This window comes from Polypterus senegalus, chromosome 14 (genome assembly GCF_016835505.1).
Source record: "Polypterus senegalus isolate Bchr_013 chromosome 14, ASM1683550v1, whole genome shotgun sequence".
NCBI classification, from domain to species: domain Eukaryota; kingdom Metazoa; phylum Chordata; class Cladistia; order Polypteriformes; family Polypteridae; genus Polypterus; species Polypterus senegalus.
Genome location: NC_053167.1, coordinates 144,284,290 through 144,310,058, shown reverse-complemented (window position 1 = coordinate 144,310,058; position 25,769 = coordinate 144,284,290). Strand labels below are relative to the sequence as shown.

General features: G+C 42.5%; 1 protein-coding gene across 3 annotated transcripts in view; it reads left to right on the top strand.

Moving 5' to 3' along the window:
- LOC120515114 (interferon-induced protein 44-like) overlaps positions 1-17,883 on the top strand; it is a 44,230-nt gene extending 26,347 nt beyond the window's left edge. For 2 of the 3 annotated variants that reach the window (XM_039735844.1, XM_039735843.1), the window contains exons 4-6: positions 10,176-10,245; positions 16,688-16,883; positions 17,693-17,878. In XM_039735844.1, the coding sequence (XP_039591778.1) occupies positions 10,176-10,245; positions 16,688-16,883; positions 17,693-17,839 (413 nt within the window). In that variant the 3' untranslated portion in view covers positions 17,840-17,878. Of the gene's footprint in view, positions 1-10,175; positions 10,254-16,687; positions 16,884-17,692 lie in introns of all 3 variants that reach the window. The other variant, XR_005630594.1, reaches the window with a different exon arrangement.
- Positions 17,884-25,769: the final 7,886 nt, after the last annotated feature.

Genomic DNA, 25,769 nt, shown 5'->3' with positions numbered 1-25,769 from the left:
CATCAGAGCCTGCTGATTCTCACTTTGGAGTGAGTTTATATCGTCTGGTAATTCTGAGAGTGTCAAAGGTTTGTCTAGTTGTTCTGCACTAAGAGTATCTAGCTGTGGTATTTGTAATGCATCAAAAATTATTATTTTGTGTCTTATCTTTAAACTGGGTAGAACATAAAAACATATAGTACTCTTTATAGGCTTGGGTATATATTTTTATGGTCAATGATTTTTTTCTCCCTTTACATTAGTAATTTCTGTAATTGCGTTGCAAACTTCCTGCTTGTGAAATTCTTGAGCTAAGATCTTATTAGCCTTCTCTCAATGTTCATAGTAATGATGTCACAATCTAAAGATGAGTTGTTTCATTTCTTTTATTGTCAAAAGGTCATATTCTGATTGCAAAACCTGACTTTTCCTACAAAGTGCCTCATTTGGAGACCTGGGGCCTTATGTATAACACCATGTGTAGAATTCAAAAATGGAAATGTGCATATACATAAAAACATTCAGATGCACACAACTGTACGTAAGCCAACTCCCACGCACTTCTCCTTCATAAATCCCGGTCAGCGTGAAAAGTAATTCAGTGCCTGCCACCCCACCCCAACTCCTCCCAGAATTATGCCCCTTTGAATATGCAAACCAATATAAATATCCCCTTAAATTCAGCGCTTGTGAAAAGATAATGGAAAAAGCACAAAGAGAAAAAAAAGAATTTCAGCGGATGTTAAGGGGAGGCAAGAAAAAACATAATATTTGTTGACTTAAGCAGTGGTATAAACAACAAAAGGAAATTGAGTGATACAGAGTGGCAGAGACTCTCGAAAGTTCAAGTTCAGAAAGTCGCTCACTGCCTGAAATCAAAAAAGAAGTGGTCAGATATCAAAGTCACTATGAAAAGGTGGGTCATAGCCCACTGTCTGAGTGTGATACAGAAGTGTATTAGGGAACAAGGAAAAGAAAAAAGAATAGGGACACAGTGAAGAAACAAAAGTTGAAAAGTCGAGTATAGTCTTGAAATTTCCACTTTAATCTCGTAGTTTATTTTGTCACTAAAGTAAAACATTGTAAACTTCATCTTAAAATCAATGTTTAATTTACTAGAATTTCTCAAATCCCATCGTAACTAAAGTAGCGTGTTAAATGCTTCATATTCTATGTGTGTGAATCACTATGTGCTTCTTCAACAGGCTTTCTCTTTCACAGACAGGCGCGCGTAAGCACTGATCTCCATGTAGAATACATTACATTCATGATATTACAGCTCAATGAACATTTTAGAATACTAAGATGCATACTTGATATCATTTTCATGATGAAATGCATTAAAGCATGTGTTAAACTTGGGTGCATGGAGACTCAGCGGTTTGTAATGAGCTGGTGCCCCATCCAGTTCTTGACACCCACAAGATGCTTGCTGGGACGTGCGTGACCCTCATTTAAATAATTTATTGCAGCAGTACCGTTTCTGTCAAACGTACCAATCCCCAATTCCTGTCCTTCTATTTTCTTTCTACACGTTACCAATCGCCACAATATCAGCTCTAAAATAAATGTCAAACCAGCTGTAAGCTTAGAATGCCGATCCTCCAAAACCTTTAAGGAACTCTGAAAAATCTTTATAATACACATTTAATTATTCCATCCATCTTTCTATCTAGGGTTGCACCAGACCCAGCAAGCATACAGTGCGAAGCAGAACCAATCCCTTGACAGGGCACCACCATGCCTCTCATGTTTAATTATTAACAATATACATTGTTTAAATGAAATGAACAATTTATCTGTTTAACGTAATATACTGTACATGCTTTAATGCATTTCATCTTAAAAATGATATCAAGTATACATCCTAGTATTCTAACAGCACAGAGCTCAAAGAGGATTGCTCTTGGAAATCTAAATCAACTTAGAAGCCAGTAATCATCACCTTTAAATATGTGCTCTTTCTATTGAATTGAACTTAATTCCTTCTATTGCCATTGTGTGATATAATGAAATTCAATATGCAAATCCTCCATAAACTTATTTTCCTATAAAATAATAAAATAATAATAATATCATAAAAAACAATGACAAATATTCATTATGAAAGCATAAGTACAATATACGTGTAAATTTGGTTGTTTATAATGTGGCTCAGGTTGTACAATATTACAGCTGTAGTGCAAGTTTACAGTGAGGTCCTTGTGATTATAAGTACAAACAGTTCTACCGGGAGCCCCTGATGTACTGATTGAGTGTTTTTATAGTTCTTGGGATGAAACTGTTTCTGAGCCTTGAGGTCCATCAAGTAAAATGCTCTGAAGCATTTGCTGGAACGCAGAAGTTCAAATAGACTGTGGCATGGCTGAGTGGAATTCATGCAGATGCTGCTAGCTTTCCTGAGGGCTGGAAGCTGTACCCTGATAAATGTCTACTCTTTTGACACAACCCACCATAGAGCTTTTTGATCAGCTGCTATAGAGCTGTAATTCCACATTCAGATGCAATGGGTTAAAATACAAAGTACTCTGAGTAGTGCACTGAGAATAACAAAGCTAAAGCAGCTATGCTATTTGGAATAGTTTGGCTATTCTGTGGACCGTTATATTGTTACAGGTTGATTATCAATCAGGTGCCTTAAATTTAACAAAGATATGCAGTTAATTTCAGTGTATTTGATAAAGTGTCATGGATGTGAATCTGAAAAAGTAAGGGAAACCAAACAAGAACAGTAACACTGCTTGACGCTGGGTGCCGCCAGTTTGCAAAACCGAGCAGAAATGTACACAGGTGGGGGGGTGCTGCCATGAGAATGTGTGTGGCTTTATGCCATGTTTAATTTTTATACATCAAGATGTGAGCATGGAAACGGGTGTATGCAAAATTTTTATGCATACACACCTTTTAAACATGAGATCCCTGGCATATTGTGGATCTATTCTGATAATTTTGCTGATTGCAGAGACTTCTGAAGATGCATTTGTCGCTAAAAATATAATCAGTTTGCTTGGAAATGAATTCTGTAAAGTTCTCATCTGCTAATGCCAGCTACAAGATGAATGCGCAGGGCGTAATGATTTAATCTCCAAGTTCAGAGGGGCATGGTCGTAGATAAAAATAGGGCCATACTTGCAAAATTTCATAATGAGCAATAAATTATTAAATGTAAAGAAATAATCAATTCTTGATATAATAATGGTGTAAAAATGAGAAGAAGTAATATGCTCTTGAGTTTGCATTTAAAAATCTTCATGGGTCTGATAAGTTATGATCCATTACATTATTTTTGCAGTATTAAATGTTATCTCTACTGCAGTTGAGTCTCCAGCGATTATTATTTTACGACTTATGAGTTCATATTAGGGATAAATGAAAACACATTTTGGATGAAATCTCTGTTATCCACATTAGGTGCATAGATATTTTTCAAAATTAGGGGTTTGGCTACAAATTAGATTGTTTTATGTATTAAGATTCTCACACTTCTAGCTTTCTTTGAAAGATTTGGACAATCCAATCACTTTGCAACGAAAACTGTTTCTTATTTATTAAGTGAGTCTCATGTAAAAATACTAACTTGGCATTTAGGCCTATTAGATGAGAAAACCTTTTTTCTCTCCAGGTTGTAATTGAGAGGTTTGACAATCCAGCTCACAAAGTTCACTGTTTGGTCAGTTTATTTGCTATTCCCTTCTCATTTTCAATGATTGTGCCAGTTGTGGCCCTGAGGTTTTTTAATTGTCTGTATCGTCTTTTTAATGCGCAGTAGTGAAAAAATGTTTACTCTTTTCTTTCACTTTGCTAGCATTTTTTAAAATAATGATCATATTTATCCCCTTTGATTGATTTGTCATTTTGTTTTATTAGTTTTAGCATTTTCTGAAGTTACACAGTCTATCATTTATAGTTGCTGAGTTTTTTTATTAGTAAATTAAATCATTTTTCTTCAGCATATTGTTTCCTGGTATTTTGGGAATGACTGGCAGCAATCTGTTCCTCATGAATTTTTACATTTCCCTTTTTCCACAACTGGTATGAGGGATCCTTATCCCACTTTTCCTTTAACCATGAATCCAAATGAGACCACTTGCCCCACTTAAAACTACCTTCTTGTGGGCACTGTAACCCTTTTACACAGTTCTTTATTGACAACTTAATCCATTCTTTTGACCCTTTATTTGCTTAACTTCCATAATTATGTAATGCCAGTGATCCTGTTATAGAAAGTACAACATGCCCTCCAGCATTTCTCATATATCATAATAAAGCTGTGAAAAAATGATGAAAACCAGAACTTATTACTGTAGTATTAGAGGTTCAGCACGATGAAAGGAGAGCTCATGGAAAAACAAAGGTTTCCCCTTATCAGCTGGACCTTTCCACAGCAGCCACCTGTGACAGGAGCATCTGGACAAACTCTATCCCACTTCAACACCAAACTGTGTGGGCAAAGAACCAAGTCAATATAAAGTAGGTCAATATAACAACTTTATTGGAGAAGAACAAAACTTCTGATTCATTAATCAAAAGGCCTCCTCGAACCCCCACCTTTTCGTGGTGAAGGGGTTTGCGTATCCCAGTGATGCTAGGAGCTCTGTTGACCAGGGCTTTATACCTCTGCTAGGGCCACCCAAGGCAAACTGGTCCTAGGCGAGGGATGAGACAAAGAGCGGTTCAAAAAAACCTCCTATAAAGAATAAAGCCAAAAAATGGCGCCAAGCCTGGATGTGGGGCTCGATGGCGAGCGCCTGGTGGCCGGGCCTGCACCCATGGGGCTCGGCCGGGCACAGCCCGAAGAGGTAACGTGGGTCCTCCTTCCCATGGGCTCACCACCTATGGGAGGGGCCAAGGAGGTTGGGTGCAGTGTGAGTTGGGTGGTGGCTGAAGGCGGGGACCTTGGCGGTCTGATCCTCAGCTACAGAAACTGGCTCTTGGGACATGGAATGTCACCTCTCTGAAGGGGAAGGAGCCTGAGCTAGTGCGCGAGGTTGAGAGGTTTCAGCTAGATATAGTTGGACTCACCTCGACGCACAGCTTGGACTCTGGAACCAATCACCTTGAGAGGGGCTGGACTCTCTACCACTCTGGAGTTGCCCCCAGTGAGAGGCGCCGAGCAGGTGTGGGCATACTTATTTCCCCCCGACTAGGAGCCTGTGCATTGGTGTTTACCCCGGTGGACGAGAGGGTGGCCTCCCTCCGCCTTCGGGTGGGTGGATGGGTCATAACTGTTGCTTGTGCGTATGCGCCGTACAGCAGTTTGGAGTATCCACCCTGTTTGGAGTCTCTGGAGGGGGTGCTAGAGGGCATACCTTCTGGGGATTCCCTCGTTTTGCTGGGAGACTTCAATGCTCGTGGGCAATGACAGTGAGACCTGGAAGGGCGTGATTGGGAGGAATGGCCCCCCGATCTGAACCCGAGTGGTGTTTTGTTATTGGACTTCTGTGCTCATCACGGATTGTCCATAACGAACACCATGTTCAAGCATAAGGGTGTTCATATGTGCACTTGGCACCAGGACACCCTAGGCCTCAGGTCGATGATCGACTTTGTGGTCGTGTCGTCGGACTTGCGCCATATGTCTTGGACACTCGGGTGAAGAGACGGGAGCTGTCAACTGATCACCACCTGGTGGTGAGTTGGCTTCGATGGTGGGGGAAGATGCCGGTCAGACCTGGTAGGCCCAAACGTGTTGTGAGGGTCTGCTGGGAACGGCTGGCAGAGTCTCCTGTCAGAAGTAGCTTCAACTCCCACCTCCAGCAGAACTTCAACCACGTCCCGAGGGAGGTGGGGGACATTGAGTCCGAGTGGGCAATGTTCCATGCCTCTATTGTTGAGGCAGCTGACCGGAGCTGTGGCCGTAAGGTGGTCGGTGCCTGTCATGGTGGCAATCCCTGAACCCGTTGGTGGACATCAGCGGTGAGGGATGCCATCAAGCTGAAGAAGGAGTCCTACAGGACCTTTTTGTCCTGTGGCACTCTGGAGGCAGCTGATAGGTACCGGCAGGCCAAGCAGAATGCAGCCTTGGTAGCTGCTGAGGCAAAAACGGGTGTGGGAGGAGTTTGGGGAGGCCACGGAGAACGACTTTCGGACGGCATCGAGGAGATTCTGGTCCACCGTCCGGCGTCTCAGGAGGGGAAGCAGTGCAGTGTCAACACCGTATATGGTGGGGATGGTGCGCTGCTGACCTCGACTCGGGATGTTATGGGTTGGTGGGGGGAGTAATTCGAAGATCTCCTCAATCCCACTAACATGCCTTCCAATTGAGGAAGCAGAGCCTGGGGACTCTGAGGTGTGCTCTCCCATCTCCGGGACTGAAGTCACCGGGGTGGTCAGAAAACTCCTTGGTGGCCGGGCCCCGGGGTTGGATGAGGTATGCCCAGAGTTCCTCAAGGTTCTGGATGTTGTAGGACTGTATTGATTGACATTGATCTGTTGTATTGGTCTGCAACATCGCCTGGACATTGGGAACAGTGCCTTTGGATTGGCAGACCAGGGTGGTGATCCCCCTCTTTAAGAAGGGGGACCGGAGGGTGTGTTCCAACTACAGAGGGATCACACTCCTCAGCCTCCCTGGAAAAGTCTATTTGGGGGTCCTGGAGAGGAGGGTCTGTCGGATAGTCGAACCTCGGATTCAGGTGGAACAGTGTGGTTTTCATCTTGGTCGCGGAACAGTGGACCATCTCTACACTATTAGCAGGGTCCTGGAGGGTGCATGGGAGTTTGCCCATCCACTCTACACGGGTGTTCGACTGTGTCCCTCAGGAAATCCTGTGAGGGGTGCTCCGGGAGTATGGGCTACCGGACCCCCTGATAAGGGCTGTTCGGTCTCTGTACAACTGGTGTCAGAGCTTGGTCCGCATTGCTGGCAGTAAGTCGAACCCGTTTCCAGTGAGAGTTGGACTCCGCCAGGGCTGCCCTTTATCACCGATTCTGTTCATAACTTTTATGGACAGAATTTCAAGGCGCAGCCAGGGTGTTGAAGGGGTCTGGGTTGGTGGACTCAGGATTGGGTCACTGCTTTTTGCAGATGATGTTGTCCTGTTTGCTTCATCAGGCCGTGATCTTCAGCTCTCTCTGGAGCGGTTTGCAGCTGAGTGTGAAGCGGCTGGGATGAGAATCAGCACATCCAAATCCGAGACCATGGTCCTCAGCCGGAAAAGGGTGGAGTGCCCTCTCAGGGATGGGGTAGAGATCCTGCCCCAAGTGGAGGAGTTCAAGTGAGAGAAGAATGGAGCGTGAGATAAACAGGCGGGCTCAACATTGGTCTGTCATGGTGAAAAAGGCAAAGCTCTCAATTTACCAGTCAATCTATGTTCCTAGCCTCACCTATGGTCATGAGCTACGGGTAGTGACCAAAAAAATGAGATCTCGAATACAAGCGGCTGAAACGAGTTTCCTTCGCAGGATATCTGGGCTTTCCCTTAAAGATGGGGTGAGAAGCTCAGTCATCCGGGATGGGATCAGAGTAGAGCCGCTGCTTCTCCACATCGAGAGGAGTCAGATGAGGTGGCTCGGGCATCTGATCAGGATGCCCCCTGGATGCCTCCCTGGTGAGGTGTTCCGGGCACATCTAACTGGGAGGAGGCCCCGGGAAAGACCCAGGACACGCTGGAGGGACTATGTCTCTTGGCTAGTCTGGGAGCAGCTCAGGATTCCCCCAGAAGAGCAGGAAGAATTGGCCGGGGAGAGGGAAGTCTGGGCATCTCTGTTCAAGCTGCTGCCCCTTCGACCCGACCTCGGATAAGCGGAAGAGGATGGATGGATGGATAATCAAAAGGCACACAAGCAAAAAGTTAACTTCCCTAAATAATAATAATAATAGTTTAAATTATGTAGTGCCTTTCATACACTCAAGGACACTTTATAATTCAATAAACATATTAACAAAACAAATTAGAAATCACATACAAGAAAATGAATAATAATCATTTAAAAGATGTGTTTTTAGCAGTTTGAGGAGTTTGAAATGAATAATAGATTTTTCCTTGTGAAGACTGAGAGGACGATCATTCCAAATTTTAGGATCTATCACACTGAAAGCTCTGCCACCCATAGTTACTAACCTAGTGTCCGATGATCTTAATGTATTAGCAGGAGTGTAAGGAAGCAGTGGCAGATAATTAGGGGCTAAACCATGAAGGGTTTTAAAAGTGAAAAGAATAATTTTATATTTTATTCTTGAAGAAACTGGTAACCAATGCAAATCATAGAGGACAGGAGTGATGTGAGTAGATTTTTTAATGTGTGTAAGTAAATTAGCAGCAGAATTCTGAACATATTGTAATTTATTGATATACTTAGTCGGTAGGCCATAAAACAATGCATTGCAATAGTCCAGACAGGTCGTGATGAAAGCATCAATGAGTGTTTCAGTATCCTTCACAGTGAGGAAAGAATGCAGATGAGCAATGTTACGGAGATGAAAACAAGATGTCTGTATTATGTGTGGTTAACAAGTAAGAAGCTGATCAAAGATGACGCCCAAAGTATGGACTGATGCTGAGGATCCCAGGATTCCAGGATCCCATCAACATCAATTTTTAGCCCATGAAGGGTAGAGAGGACAGATTTGGTACCAACTAATAAGATTTCTGTTTTATCAGGATTGAGTTGTAAAAAATTATCTGTCATCCAGTGATTGATTTCCGAATGCAATCAGTCAGTGCAACAGGTGAAGATGTTGACAGCTGCATCAACACTTACATAAAGTTGTGTCATCGGCATAGCAGTTGAAGCTTAAACCACACCAACAAATAATCTCACCTCATGGGAGCATATAGATGTTAAAGAGGATTGGACCAAGAACTGACCCTTGAGGGATACCTTGGATACCTTAAATCAAATTGTAATGTACTAAACACATCACCTCATCACAGTTCACATAAAATAAGGAACCATCCATCCCAGCACTGAGAAATGATCCAGCTGATTTTTCTGGTACATTCTCACCCAGTACTTACTGACGACTTAGTTTTTCTGGAACAGTGTTGCAAGCATTTCTTTAACCACAAACAATCACAAGAATAACTTTTGACTAAGACAGTAGGACAGGTGGACAGGTAGGCTGTTAGGTTAAAGAAGGTGACCTTTAGGGGAATGCTTTCTGTGGGATCTCCTGGCTTAATTGAAAGGTTCCAAGAGGCTGAAATGACTGCTGGAAAAGTGGTCGCAGAAGCAGAACTTCAAGGCTGGGTGTTGGAGAAAACTACTAGATTGTCCACAAGGTTGATATGACAAACTGTTTTGAAGAGAATAAAATTTTCAAACACTAAATGAAAGAAAGTCCAAAGATGCCCAATAACAGGCTATCAAAGCCCTTTCTGCTATTGATACTAATCAGAATAACATCAGTTGGACATAAAGACGAGATGAGTCTAATAGATAAAGATATATCGCAAGAGTGTAATGCTCTTTGTTAGAACAGAGAACAGTAAACTGGAAACTGACAACCTGAAGGTGAGCCCTGGAGGGCACTACTAGTACATATGTGTAACAGCCACAGGTGCAATGGGGTGTGTAACCGATGGAAGTCTACCTTGGTCAGCCCCAAAGTGGGATGTCTGTGATGAATAATGTGAATAAGTCACATTGCCAAAGTGAGCTTAGGTTTGTAAACTTCTTTGCAGAGGACTCTACTGTATATGGTGCTGCCAAAGACTTTAAAGTAAAAGAGGATGGGCAGGAAATATTCAAAAAGGATTGAAGAGTAAAAGTTAATGAAATCTCACATGTCCTGAGAACAGGTCTTAGCTGTACATAGGAAAAGAAAGGAGGAAGACAAAATATCAAACCCAAACCTTTAACTTGGAATGTTGTAAGCCATATGCCATTGAAAGCCCCCAAATATTGCAATTCTACAATTTGAGTACTTCAAGGTATATTACAAAATGTTTTGTTCCATGGTTTATAATGTGTGCTGAGGTAAACATACTTTATTTATGTACATTATCTTGTGTTTCCCATGGACTGGAAGTATCCCATTTAACAACAACAACAGCATTTATTTATCAACCATAGACATTCACGGCTGAACATTTTTATTCAGTACGGTGGGGCTTTTCATTGGTTTATTGGTGAGAGTTTTTCTCTCTCTATCTCATTCTCCATTTCTAAAGTTGTCATTTATTGACCCTGCTAGAAGAGAACACACAGGCTTGACAATTACTAAAATTTCACTCTTATGTATTGTTTCACAGTAAAAGAAGAAGAAATCAAGCAACCTCCTCTCTTGAATAAACCATGGAGAGAGCTGAAGTTCACTGAAGAGTAAGTCTGTGAGTGTCTGTGTGCAACAATTGTGGAATATGGATACTAGGAAGGAAGGAAGTCATTTGTAATAAGTAAAGAAAAGTACATTGAGTATGTGACTACTACATCTCTCAAATGAAGCTGAGTGCTTACACTCCAAATGTTTCAGATGAATTTACTTAGTTTTGTTCAGTTTTGTCTAGTAACAGCCTTTTTCCATATGGCATCCTATCTCTATAGAAATTTCTACTATGAGACTACCCTTGATGTCATCTTCTGTTATTTTCTTCTTGCCATTATCATCTCATTCTTTTGAAACTCCACACATAAAAGAATTTAATTCCTGATCCACATATTGGATTCAGAACTTCCATATCTTTCATTAAACATCAGGTTTTCAAAGCATAAGTGCAGTGTGTCGCCAGCAAGTTAGGCAAGAAACTTTCACTATCCTTAAATCTGAGGCTCACCTGAAAGGTTCAGTAAGGGCTACAAACAAAAGGGTACACAACTCAAGTGGGGGACTTTATTGTTTCTCTGAAACAGGATACTCAGCAATTTATTACTACCTTGGATTTAATAGGTAAGACAAAAAATCACAAGGCATCCTTAAGCTTTGTTACAATGGTGACAGCCCAGTTGTGATATGAGACATGTGTAGGAAGGTTAGAAAATGGGCACAGCTGTGCTTTATGTCATTAATGATACGACATACAGGGAGGCATTTAAAGATTTCAGTAAATTTTACAAACACAACAATCTCCTCCTTCACGTTAGCTAACTGTAGACTTTGTGAGACTTGCAGGAAAGTCAAGCCCCTGTATATACAGAAAGAGTCACTTTCAGTGTGTCAGGGTCTACAACACAAGCTAAGAGTACAAGTACATCTGAATGACAAGAAAGGGGCACTCAAAAAAGATGGTTGGTCAATCCATATTTACCTAATTTTTGCAAACTATCTTTATGTTGAGATTTCAATAATTTTTAAAGTACAATAATCTACCCATCAGTTTGGCATCTTATTTCATGTGTTGCTGTCAGTCTTTGCTTGTTCATGTTCATATTGCTTTCTATTGCTGGACAAATGACTGGGAAGTCATGTGATGCTTTGTGTCATTACACACCACTTTATACAGTGTGATGCTAAAATGTAATCCCAGGCATCTAAGCTTTGGATTTTGTCATAAAAAACATTGGTTTATTGGTACTTAAGGGTACTCAACTTGTGATGGTGAAAACCTGTTTGTGCATATTTTTGATTGATACTTTTATTTTTTTCACATTCGATCCACCAACCAAGGCAACCCAATTTTACACTTCCATTTCCTCACAAAAACACACAAAATACATGACTGTTTCTTTTTGTGTGACTTTACCAAAATGGAGAATGAAGAACAGCTTACATTATACTGTAAATGATCTGTGCTCTCATTTGTTCAGAAAGAAGAGAATGTAACAAAAATTTAGGAGGAGAGAATGAAGTCAGAGCCGAAGGCAGCTTACTTCCATAGTTTTTCCAGTGTCTCCTTCTTTAGTCCACACATGCCACAGAGGCTTTTCTTGATGTGATGTTGTCATGTTAAGCCTCTTCTGGTGTCTCTCACCCATATTGTGTTATTGGCTATTGCTCATCAGTTTTTTCACTGCTTGTTACACAATTTGCTCATAATATAAAATTTGGTGCCAATAATTTTTAACATGCTTGAAACAGTCACAATATCTGTGAATCTTTTATAATTGCCGAGCATTGGTTTGTCTGCGGCCTCAAAATTTTAATGCCAATCTAAATTTGTCTGTGACTGGGAAACAGAGGGCTAAAGTCACGAGGTGTGAACCCAGCTAATAAGTAAATAGTGTCTATTCCTTCTCTAGGAATGAATTTGTAAGAAGAAAGTTGCCTCCAATCATCCTGATGCACAGATTACAACCACTCTTTCAAATTCCTAGTCCAAACAGTAAAACCTGCAGTGAAAGATTAAAAAAATAAAATTAAAAACAGAAAGATTTCCAGTTTTAATGTCTTCTGTCATCGTGATTTCTCGCATACAAGAGCTTCCTTTCATATTGTAGGCTGAGAATAGTGCTCAGTTCTCAGTGCTGTGCTGATGCCAGCTGATCTTCTTTTTCTTTTGGCTGCTCTCGTTAGGGATTGTCACAGCGGAGCATCTTTTTCCATTTCTTCCTGTCCTCTGCATCTTTCTCTGTTACACCCATCACCTTCATGTCCCCTCTCAACAAATCCATAAACCTTCTCTTAGGCTTTCCTCATTTCCTATTGCCTGGCCGCTCTATCTTTAACATCCTTATCCCAATATAAGCATCTCCCCTCTGCACATGTTGAAGCCAACGTAATCTCGCCTCTCTGACTTTGTCTCCCAACCTGAGCTGAGCCTCTAATGTACTCATTTCTAATCCTGTCCATCCTTGTTAAATCTTAACATGTTTAACTCTGCCACTTCCAGCTCTGTCTCCTGTGCCACCGTCTCCAACCCATATAACATAGCTGGTCTCACTACCGTCCTGTAGACCTTCCCTTTCACACTTTCTGATACCCGTCTGTCACAAGTCACTCCTGACACTCTTCTCCAACCACTCCACCCTGTCTGCACTCTCTTTTTCATCTCTCTTCCACAATCCCCATTACTCTGTACAGTTGATTCCAGGTATTTAAACTCATCCACCTTCGCCAACTCCACTCCCTTCACCCTCACCATTCCACTGACCTTCCTTTCATTTACACACATGAAGTCTGTCTTGTTCCTACTGACCTTCATTCATCTCCTCCCCAGAGCATATCTCCACCTCTCCAGGGTCTCCTGAACCTGCTCCCTACTCTCACTACAGATCACAATGTCATCAGCAAACATCACAGTCCATGGGGACTCCTGTCTAATCTTATCTGTCAACCTGGGGCTCAGAGCCAATCCCTGATTTAATCCCACCTCAACCTTGAATGCATCTGTCACTCGTACAGAAGACCTCACTACGGTCACACTTCCCTCGTACATATCCTGTACAACTCTTACATACTTCTCTGCCATTCTCGACTTCCTCATACAATACCACAACTCCTCTTGAGGAACCCTGTCATATGCTTTCTCCAGGTCCACAAACACGCAATACAACTCCTTCTGGCCTTCTCTAAACTTCTCCATCAACACCCTCAGAGCAAACATTGCATTTGTTGTGCTATTTCTTGTCTTGAAACCATCCTGCTGCTCACCAATCATCACCTCATTTCTTAACTGAGCTTCCACTACTCTTTCCCATAACTTCATGTTGTGGCTCATCAATTTTATCCCACTGTAGTTAATACAGCTCTGCACATCCCCCTTATTCTTACAAATTGTACCAGTACACTTCTTCTCCACTCTTCAGGCATCCTCTCACTTTCCAAGATTCCATTAAACAATCTGGTGTCTTGTGAGTATGTTTCCATCTTTATCCTTTATTACCCTAACCTGCTGCACATCTTTTCCAGCTCGGTCCCTCTCTGTAGCCCACCAGTCCTTTTCTCCGTTCTTAGTGTCCAACCTCTCATACAACTCATCATACGCCTTTTCTTTAGCCTTCACCAACTCTGTCTTCACCTTGCACCTTATCTCCTAGTACTCCTGTCTACTTTCTGCATCTCTCTGACTATCCCATCGTATACTCTCCTGTACTTCCTCATTCCACCACCAGGTTTCCTTTTCCTCCTTCCTCTGTCCAGATGTCACGCCTAGCACCCTTCTTGCTGTCACCCTTACTACATCTGCTGTAGTTTCCCAGCTGTCTGGTGACTCTTCATTGCCACCCAGTACCTGTCTCACCTCCTCCCTAAACTCAACCTTGCAGTCTTCCTTTTTCAGCTTCCATCATTTCATCTTTGGCTCTGCCCTCACTCTCTTCCTCCTCTTGATCTCCAATGTCATCCTACAGACCACCATCCTATGCTGTTTAAATACACTTTCCTCTGCCACTACTTTGCAGTCTTCAATCTCCTTCAGATCGAGTCTTCTGTATAGGATGTAATCTACCTGTGTGTATCTTCCTTCACTCGTGTACGTCACCCTATGTTCCTCCCTCTTCTTAAAATATGTATTCACCACAGCCATGTATATCCTTTTGGCAAAATTCACTATCCTCTGACCTTCTTCATCCCTCTCCTTGACACCATACCTACCCATCACCTCCTCGTCTCCTCTGTTCCCTTCACCAACATGCCCATTGAAATCCGCTCCAATCACCACTTTCTGTTCATCACTTCATCCAACTCACTCCAGAGATCTTCTTTCTCATCCATTGCACACCTAACCTGCGGGTCATATGCACTAACAACATTCATCATCACACCTCCAATTTCCTGCTTCATAATCATTACTCTGTCTGACACTCTTTTCACCTCCACAACACTCTTGATGTGCTGTTCCTTCAGAAATACCCCTACCCCATTTCTCCTCCCATCTACACCATGGTATAACTTGAATCCACCTCTGATCCACCTGACCTTAATCGCTCAACATGCACAATATATCAACCTTCCTTTTCCCCATCATATCTGCTATTTCCCCTTACCAGTCATACTGCCTACATTTAAAGTTCCTACCTTAAATTCTACTCTTTTTACCTTCCTCCTCTCCTCTTTCCTCCAGACACGTCTCCCCCCTCTTTTTCTCCTTCTTCAACCAACATTAGCCCAATTTCCACCAGCACCCTGTTGGCTAACAGTAGTGGTGGCGGCCTTTGTTAACTAGGGCCTTGACCGATCCAGTATGGAAATCTATATTGTTATCCGCATATTGATCTGTGTTACACCGGATGCCCTTCCTGACATAACCCTTCTGTGACGATGTGGGTTCTGGCTCCACACTCCCATTGCTATTGGAAGCACTCGAACCCAACACTGATAATGTAACCGAGTGAGCTAGTCAATGGAGGCAAATAAACAATTGAGCAAGGGGTGGTATACAAAAGTGCAATAGTGTAAAATCAAAAACATCAATAACACACACACAACACACACAAAACAAAATTGTATAAAGATAGCTTTCAAGAAAATTGGCTAAAATATATCTATGCGGTGATTATTTATTGAAAATCAATGGCCTTTTCTCCACGAGCTGTGGACCTGAGCTCCAGTTGCATTGGGATGGCAGTGGAGTGGAGCCTTCCCATGCAACTGGAGTTTTATGGGGGGTGGAATGTGGTGTTATGGGTCCACAGCTCGTGGAGAAAAGGCCATTGATTTTAAATAAATAATCACCGCACCCGAGGCGGCTTCGTGAGGGGGCGTTGTTGTAGCGAGCAGCGGGCAGTCGTCGATGTGGGCGTTTCTCACCGTGTGCACAGGTGAGGAACTGCCCACATTCGTGATTGCTCCCGTGGCTAATGCTGCAGCTGTGATGGCCCCTCACGTTTTTAAAAGAAGCGCAAGTCGGTTGGAGGGGGAGAGAGAATCGATCGGAGAGAAAGGAAAAGAGAGGACGGAGGTTACAGGGAGCGTGGAAGCAAGCGGTGCAGGAGAGAGACGGACACGCGGAGCGTGTGGTGAGCGCACGATCGAGCGCTCGTGGGCAGCTGCGAGGAAGCTGGGTGTTAGGCCGACACCCAGGTGTTTGTGTAGATGTCGCTCCCGCTGAGTGATCTGGTAGCGGGAGTGACAAGGTGAAAGCGACGGGCCGTAGAGAGGCCATGGAAAAGGCAGCGGAAGTCGGGAGACTTGGTGATGGAATCCCCAACGTGGGCGACCTGGCCGTTGAGGGTAATCAAGTCTCGGGGACTGGGATGAGTGCCAGACCGAAGCCAGGGATCGGGAGGTCTCCAGTCTCGAGCGTGTGATGTAGGAGGGCAGCTGCAGAGAGCGTCTTGCCTGCTGCTAAGCCCGTACGGGATAAGCAGGTGAGACGCATACAGAAAAGAAGCACCAAGCTTATTTGTTGTTGTTTTTAAAGACAGCTTCCTGATCATTTTAACCTCTCGATTTTAAGGATTGTTTTTTCTATTGAGTTTTAACCCCCACGTGTTCTTTTAATGGATTATTTATTTATTTATTGAAGAACTTGAAGATCTGCACTATTTATTTGAACACTGTTTTTGTTTTGTTGACTGCTTTTAATAAAAGCACTATTGCACTTTTTGTATACCACCCCTTGCTCAATTGTTTATTTGCCTCCATTGACTAGCTCACTCGGTTACATTATCGACGGTGTTGGGTTCGAGTGCTTCCAATAGCAATGGGAGTGTGGAGCCAGAACCCACATCGTCACACCTTCCCATTTATCCGGGCTTGGGACCGGCACGAAGAAGAACACTGTTTTGTGCATTCCCTGTGGCTGGGTTGCTGATGCCAACTGATACCATTGTAAAATGAAAATAAAAAAAAAAAACAAACCAAGTATTTCATCACAATAGAAAAGTCAAATACTGTACACATAGCAAGTTTTGTTTCTAATACTGTTCCTCATCTTGTCATGAGCAGAGTAAGGACTGAACTCATAGAGGAAATCAAGAAATACACAGCAAAGACTGGCGTTGTGGAACAGCCCAGAATCCTGCTGACTGGGCAGATTAAAGCTGGAAAAAGCAGCTTCTTCAACTCTGTTAATTCCGTCTTCAAAGGATTTCCAATATTCCAGGCCACAGCATGTGAAAAAGAGTCAAGTATGAGTAAATATGTAAGTGGGGGTGTCTAATATTGGAGGGTGAGGGGCAATGTAAACTTTAATGCCAAAAAAAAAAAATCTCTCAGTTTATTTTTATGATTCTTTGCCATCACAAAGTACATTATATGGCCAAATGCTTGTGGATACCTGACCATCATACTTATATGAACATGTCAGACAGATGATTATATAGTGCCATCACATCTCTCTGTGTAATATTTATCTAATAATTATCTGTTTTGATAAAGATGAGTCTGCAAAATGTAAACATTTCACAAATTTGTGTATCTGTCTATTTGAGATAGCTCAACAAAAAAAAATAGTGCACCAAATTTCAAGAAAATTGGTCCACTGGAAGCTGAGTTGTTTGTTTCAGACAGACAGGTGGACAGAGAAACAGAAAAGCATGGCAATTGCAGCAGGTTCTTTATATGGCACATCGTATGGCCACATGTAATGCTGCATTCACTTCACATCTCTCTGCCAAGACCTCCCTATACACATTTTTTTCATTCAAGATGTGCCTAATTTATTTTTTAATTACTTTCATTAATTCCATATCAAAACAACTAAAACAATACATGTGAACGAGTGTTGCCAGTTTTAGTCACCACAGTACAAAACAGAAAAGGCCAATGACAAACTGCATAGAGAGGAGCAAGCGGACATATCCCTGAGCTGAAGGAAATGTCCTGCTGAGTGAGACAGGCTAAAAGTCCTGGACAGAGAATATACAGGAGCCACAAATCCTGTCCAGCACAATTCATTCTATTAACCAGTGAAGGAGAAGCTCCTAATAAAAGGTTTTCCTGCTTTTACAGTGCAGAACATATGCAGTTTATGACTCAAAAGGTGGGAAGACATTGCCATTCACCTTTTGTGACATCATGGGCCTGGAGCCATATAATGACAAGGGAATTCTTGTTAAAGATATCATCAATGTGATTAGAGGATACATCCCAGGTTAATTATAAGGTAATTTTCAAGACTTTTTTTTTTAAAAAAACTAGGAGGCTCTGCCCCCTGCTCGCTTCGCTCACCCACCGCCCGGTTTGGTTTACCTGATATACAATTTAAAAAGATTGTTATTTTCATGGGAATTGTTACATTGTTGCATTATTTTCACATTTACTTTAAAACTTTAGTAAAAAATATTTGGGATTAACTTTTCTTTAAGATCGCATTGAATTTTGATTCTGTGTTTGGACTTACATCATGACAACACAACATATAACTGCCTGTGAGTGAATATCATTTCTTTCTCTCTAATAGATAAAATTACTCTTTTGAATGTTTGTCCCTGCTCTTTCTCTTTCACTTTGTTGTTGATGTGTCATCTAGAACGTATATAATTATTGCCCTAATAAAATTTATAAGAGCTGAGAGCGCAGGAAGTGTGTCTGACAAAAGCATTCACACGACTGAGGTTAGATGACCGTGGTCTTATTTGAAAATAGTTGTAAGGAGGGCATGACTTATAAAGAGGACTGTTTGACTTGTTAGGTAGATTGCCCAGAGGGGACTGTGGTGTTATGGGTCCACAGCTCGTTGAGTAAAGGTCATTTTTAAATAAATAATCATTGTGCTCGCGGCTTAGCGAGGGACGTTGGCCATAGTGGGCCGCGGAACGATCCGTAGGGTGTGGGCGTTTCTCACCGAGTGCACAGGTGAGGAACTGCCCACATTCATGATTGTCCCGCGGCTAATGCTGCAGCTGCTGTGGCCCTCGTCATTTTAAAAAGAAGCGCGAGTCGGTTTTAAAGGGGAGAAAGAAACGTTTGGGGTAAGGAAACGATCGGATAGAAAAAGGAAAGGAAAGAGAGGACGGAGGTTACAGGGAGTGTGGAAGCAGGCGGTGCCGGAGAGAGACAGACACGCGGTGCGTGCATGTGGTGAGCGCGATCGAGCGCTCGTGGGCAGCTGTATGGAAGCTGGGTGTTAGGCCAACACCTAGACGTTGAGTTGAGGTTGCTCCCGCTGAGTGAGCAGGTAGCGGGAGTGCCTAGAGGAAAGCGACGAGCCGCAGAAGGCCGTGGAAAGGCAGCGGAAGTCGGGAGGCTTGGTGGTGGAGTCCCCAATATGAGCGTCCTGGCTATTGGGGTAATCAAGTCTCGGGGACTGGGATGAGTGCCATACCGGAGCCAGGGATCGGGAGGTCTCCAGTCTCATGCGTGTGTTTCAGGAGGGCAGCTGCAGAGAGCGTCTCGCCTGCTGTTTGGCCCAAACGGGATTAGCAGGTGAGACGCTAACAAATGATGCACCGGATTTGTTTGTTGTTGTTTTAAAGACTGCTTCCACAAGAAGATTTTAACCTCTGGTTTTAAAGGATTGTTTTTTCTATTTATTGGTTTTACTCCTCGTTTTCATTTAATGGATTATTTATTTATTTATTGAAGAACTGCACTATTTATTTGAACACTGTTGATTTGTTGACTGCTTTTAATAAAAGCACTACTCATTTTTGCACCACCCCTTGCTTAAGTGTTTATTTGCCTCCACTGACTAGCTCACTCGGTAACATTATCGACGGTGTTGGGTTCATGTGCTTCCAACAGCAAAGGGAGTGTGGAGCCAGAACCCACATCGTCACAGGGACTGGGCGGTCTCGTGGTCTGGAATCCCCACAGATTTTTTTTTTTCTCCAGCCTTTGGAGTTTTTTTTTGCTTTTTCTGTCCACCCTGGCCATCGGATCTTACTCTTATTCTATGTTAGTTAATGTTGACTTATGTTTATTTTTTATTGTGTCTTCTATTTTTCTATTCATTTTGTAAAGCACTTTGAGCTACATTTTTTTGTATGAATATGTGCTATATAAATAAATGTTGATTGATTGATTGATTAACTTGAACTTGTTAAAAGTTTCCGTCTCACTGGACTTCATACCGTGCCAACATTTTTGGAATCTTTTAATTCTCACTAACAACATGAATTAGACAATCTACAGGTCTCCGACTTAAAGTTTAAATCTGAACAATATATTCAGTCTCTTTTTGCTGTTCCGTTATTTCATTGAGTAATAATTTCTGTTTGTTTGTGCTAATGTGATCTTTCCTATCCTTTTTTTGAGACTTTAAACTTTTCATACTTCCATTATCTCTAACCTGCTCTGCATGTGTACTGCGGCAACATTTTTGAATTCTTTACAATGTTCTACTTTGTTATCCACTCTTTGTCCTCTATTTCCGGTCCCGGGCATGATTAAATCTCTTTCTCGCGTGACATATAAGTGTCTCTCTGAGAAAATCACGTCTCGTCTCCTTCCAAGATTTTTTTTTATAATAGAGAGATGTTACTCCAAATAATAATTGAGTAAATGATGTAAAAAATGACAATGTAATCCATGATTTTTTTTTTTTTTTGCAAACTGAAATGCAAAGCTGTTTTTAAAATGCCAAATAATGGAATTATTAGGCTTATTTGGTATTTACTGTAATTACCTCAAACAAAAGGAGAGCAAGAGAAGTCTTTATAAGAGTGCATGTCCAGAACTTGAGATGGCTGACTGACCAGAATCCTCAGTACCAATAGCTGTTCTCCCACCACAGGGACTTTTTTCAGGAACCAGGCATCATTGTATCATTCCTACCTATGGCAATTTGGGCCATTTGCAGCTCCTGGTACCTTTTATAGCTCCTACTACAGGGTTTGTATTTTTGTTTGACCCAGGAACTATCGAGGGTTGGGCTTTGGTCATGAATTATGCCGATTGCTTGATCACAAGCACTGATGCCATCTTTAAATGTATTAGTGATTTGGATTTTGGACAGTTATCAGTAAAGATGGAGCTGAATACAGGAAAATGAATGGTGCAAAAGATAGCCCGGCCACAGACAGACATAACACTGTAATGTCCAAAAACACACATGTTTATTCCACACACTATTTACAATAATATTTATAAATTATTCAGTCTTTGGTCCTTCGGCCGCCTCCACTCCTCTCTCACAAGCTCTGTCCACTTCCACCTGACTCTAGCTCCTCGAATGGAATGAGGCGGCCCCTTTTATCCTGACCCGGATGTGCTCCAGGTACACAATGACAAACCTCCAACAGCACTCCCCCAGTGTGGCGGAAGTACTGCCCTTGCACCCAGAAGCACTCCGGGTGTACACCATCCTTGGTCCACTTCCTGGTGTGGCAGAAGTGCTGTCCTCCAGGGTCCTAGGGCTGTCCGGGCGCCCAGGGAAGAGAAGTGCCGCTCTCCCGGTCCATCCTTCCTCCAGGCGTCTAGGCAGGGCAGGGTTCCTGGCCGTCTATCACAATGGATAATGAGGTTCAGGCTTTATTAAGTGTGTTTGGCGATGATGATATTCAAAAAGAATTAGAGCCATTCATCCAAAATGATAAAATTTACTGAATTATTTTGTCATGTTTTGGCTGAACTGGGGTTTAATCACAGCACAAAGCAGTGTTATGAAAAATTGATAAAACTAAAACAAGATTATAAAAACATTAAAGGCTCTAATAGTAAAAGTGATTCTGACATAAAAAAAAACTCTGGAAATGTCCTTGTAGAAGTCCCTAGTGCTTCAGTTGTGCTGCACTTCACACCACATCACTCTTATTTGCTGCCCCCCACCCCTCCTGAACTCCCAAACGCACCTCACTTTGCACCACAAACCCTTGTTCTCTCCATATTACATGCAGTATTTTACATAAACGTTACAGCTCCTGTTATGTGGTGGGAATGCAACGCATGCAAGTGGCCAGGGACCTCAAGTGGCTGAGGAACGACAATGTACAAGACCTCATCGGTTCCTAAAAACAATGCTGAACTCATTGGTCCCTGTGGTGGGAAAGCAACTTGTGTGAAACTGCAGACCTGCAGAGAATGGATGATACAAGATGAGCTGCCTCCTTACTTGAGGTTCATGACCTGCAGGTCAAACTGTTGTTCTTAAGTAATGAGGTGAATGGTTTGGGCCAGTGGTGCTGACCCCTTGTTTGTCTGTCATATAAGTAAGCAGACAACCTTCTTTCATCTTTTTTCAGTGCACCATTTTTATTTTTGACTACACTTAAGAATCCTCAGGTGTCCATTGTGGTGTTATGGGTCCACAGCTCGCTGAGCAAAGGGCATTTTTAAAATAAACTAATCACCGCTCTCGTGGCAGCTTAGCGAGGGGGCGTTGGGCTATGGCAAGCCGCGGGGCGATCAGCGTTGTGGGCGTTTCTCACCGAGTGCACAGGTGAGGGACTGCCCACATCCGTGATTGCTCCCGTGGCTAATTTGCTATGGCCTCTCGTCATTTAAAAGAAGCGCGAGTCGGTTGTGGAAAAAAGAAAAGAAGAGAAAGAAACGAAAGGAGGAGAAAGAAACGAAAGGAAAGAGGACGGAGGTTATTGGGAAGCAGGTCAGTGTGTGAGAGAGAGAGAGAGAGAGCCGCGAAGAGCGAGCGAGCGAGCGCTCACGGGCAACTGCGAGGGCCTGGGGTGTTGGGCCTACACCCAGGCATTTGAGTTGGATGTCGCTCCCGCTGAGCGATCAGGTAGTGGGAGTGACCAGGGGAAGGCGACTGGCCACAGAAGGCCGGAAAGGCAGCGGAAGTCGAGATGCTTGGTGGTGGAGTCCCCAACGTGGGCGACCTGGCCGTTGTGGGAACCAAGTCTCGGGGACTGGGATAAGTGCCAGACCGAAGCCAGGGATCGGGAGGTCTCCAGTCTCGTGCATGTGTGAGAAGAGGGCAGCTGCATTGAGAGCGTCTCGCCTGTTGCAGGGCCCATATGGGAGAAGCAGGTGAGACGCTAACGCTAACAGAAGTAGCATCGAGATTGTTGTTTTTGTTGTTTTAAGACAACTGCTTCCTGTAAGAACATTTTACCTCTGGTTTTAAAGGATTGTTTTTTTTCTATTAGTTGTTTTTAACCTCCACATTCTTTTTATGGATTATTTATTGATTTATTGAAGAACTTTGATACTGCACTTTATTTGAACACCTGTTTTTGTTTTGATTGACTGTTTTAAATAAAAGCACTATGCACTTTTTTTCTTTAACCATCCCCTTGCTCGATTTGTTATTGCCTCCACTGACTAGCTCACTCTGTAACATTATCGACGGTGTTGGGTTCAAAGGCTACCAAATAGCAAAGGGAGCGTGGAGCCAGAACCCGCATTGTCACATCCATTCATTGCAGTGATTAATAAATGTTATCTGTGGCTCGAGATCAGACCCTTTAACACTAGAATTACTGAAGCCTATGAAAAAACTCATAATCCCAGCCCACCTTAAATCCCTTCGCACCACTCTGTCAGCGTCTTTTGTGTTGTAAATGTGTCGATCAGCACAAGCAACAAGCAGCCTGCTGTCCCATACCCCGCCTTGATGGAGCACAGCTTGGGCAAAAAGTTCTCCAGGCTCAAGCCAAGGCTCCTTATCTGTGTTTCAGGTGAGGTGTCTGGAGTTGTACAGGGTAAATAACACAGTATATTGTTACTTGGAATATATGCATACAAAGATCTGGGTAAGTGTAGGATGAAAGGAAATGCGAGGCAAGAGATGCTGAACACATACCAAAAGCAGAAACATTTCCATATTATACTAATAATGACGTGAAGTGTATAATGTATGAAGACTTTAGTCCAAATATCAAATAAACATGCACTTTTATTCAAGAATACAGGCAAAGAAAAAAAATCATTTGATTTACATGTTGTGGTCAATGAGTTAAAAACCCATGGTCAAATGTCAATTGACAGGAAGTTGATATATATTCTTGAATGGTGCAGAGGTAAGAACTGCTGCCTTATAACCCAAAGGTATCGGGTTCGAGTCTTGGTGCTTCGAATATTGATGCTGCTGCTGCTATTGTTATTACTATAATATAATATAAACATATACAGTGATCCCTCGCTATATTACGCTTCGACTTTTGTGGCTTCACTCTATCGCGATTTTTTCTCATACACGCTTACGTGACTACGCATGCGCTTTCTGAGAACTTTTATCTAAGCCCCACGATGGCTCCTAAACGTGCTGCTTTTTCTAAGCCTTCTGACAATAAAGCTAAGCACCGGAGGAAGATGCTTACTATCCAGGAGAAGGTGAAACTCGTGGATATGATCAAAGAGGGCAATACCCTACAAAAGCCTCCTCACGCATATGAAAAGACAGCGGCAGCAACTGCCTATCAAGATGTTCTTCAGCCGCGCACCCAGACACCCACTGCCTACTCTTAGTACTCCTTTAGCGGAAGAAGACAACAATGCACCTGCTGAAGATACTGCACCACCTGAAGGCTCTTCTACTGAGGTTGTGCCTTCATAGGTTAGTGGTTGTGTGTAAGAACTGTGTGTGTGTGTGTAATTAAACGTACAGTACAATAATCTACTATATAAAAGCGGTCGGGATTGTCTTTCCGTCCCGTGAGTGCAAAGCGTAGCGGTATTCCGCTTATTACAGACTTACTACTTGCGGCTTGAGGTACGAAGTGACGCGATGTGAGCAGAGTTCTGGTGCTCCCATCATCCCCTTGCTTTTGTGCGCGATGCGCTGGAAAAATAGACAAAATGATGTCTCTGGAAATAATTAATGTTGATGGAGTACAAATGCCTCACCGCGTAGTAAATATCAGGGGAGATGGTGCTTGCTTATTCTCATCTATAGCTTATTTAGTGCATGAAACTCCGTCTTTAGCGGTACAGATTCGGGCTGACATTGTACGACTTTGGACAGGCAATCGAGGAGATAAAAAAACGTAGGTTTTAGGGAGATGTTATGAATGGGCAATTTGATGTTCTCATTCCCTACACTTACATGCCTGATGTGCATGTGGAGCGCACACAAATTGAGGATAAAAGTCGGTCGCCTTAAAAGGCGGGTGAGCCTAGTAATAATATATTTGTAACGTCTAATATGTCTCTTATTTTGTGTAATATATTGGGTAATACGAGTGTAATGGTGACTAAAGGGTGTTATTTCATGTCTAGAGGGCTCTAATAATGTTAAAAAACATATTTAGAAGGTCGTAAACAGGTTTTCTATACTCTAACTGCAAAAATATTCGATTTATAAATAAAGAATCCTACTTCGCGAAAATTCATTTATCACGGTAGAGTCTGGGATGGATTAACCGTGATAAACGAGGGTTCACTGTACTTGATTTGAGACTGTGTAAACTTTGGCTACTTGTAAAAGCTGGTGCTTGCTTGTTTTTATTATCCAGTTTTATTCTGTCAGTGACGTTCACAAGGTACAACAAACTTGCCTCTCCCTCTCTGAGATGATGCCGTTTATCTCCATAATTTTCACAAGAGCAGCAATGACCACAGTTGATGCTGTGGCTGATGTCTGCTCAGAACTATTTGTTGTACTGGCAATCAAAGATATGATGTCCCATGTCCGCTATGAGACTACCATACCCCATTTGCTCTTTGACAACAAAGTGTGAAAAATTACAGATTTTCTGTGGTTTCAGACATCTGGCAACGTTTTTTGAGTTACAACACAAGGCAAAGAATTTCTGAGTCTGTTGTCATAAAGCTTATGGAGCCGTTTCTGGACAAAGGCAGAACCGTAACAACAGACATCTTCACAGCCCTTTCACTGGCTAACAGACTGCTGCGCTGCAACACAACTCTGCTTGGCACCTAAGTAAAATGGGACTTCCATCCACAGCTAAAGTCACTTTAATACGAGAGAAATTCGCCTCGCTAGTGTTTAGATCTGGCAGAGCCGTACTGGCAGTGTATATCCTAAAAAGAAGAAGCCTTTGATTTCAGTCTGTAACAGCTAGTGTAAAGTTTTGCAACCTGTAAAAGATATTGCTGAAGAAAAATAACAAGACACACAAACGATGGTGGATCATTTCTTCTTAGCATCTTGTTGTCAGTTGAACTTTTCATTATTCAGTTTAATTCTTGAATAAAAGCACACTTGTTTTGTTATACCTTTGCTGTA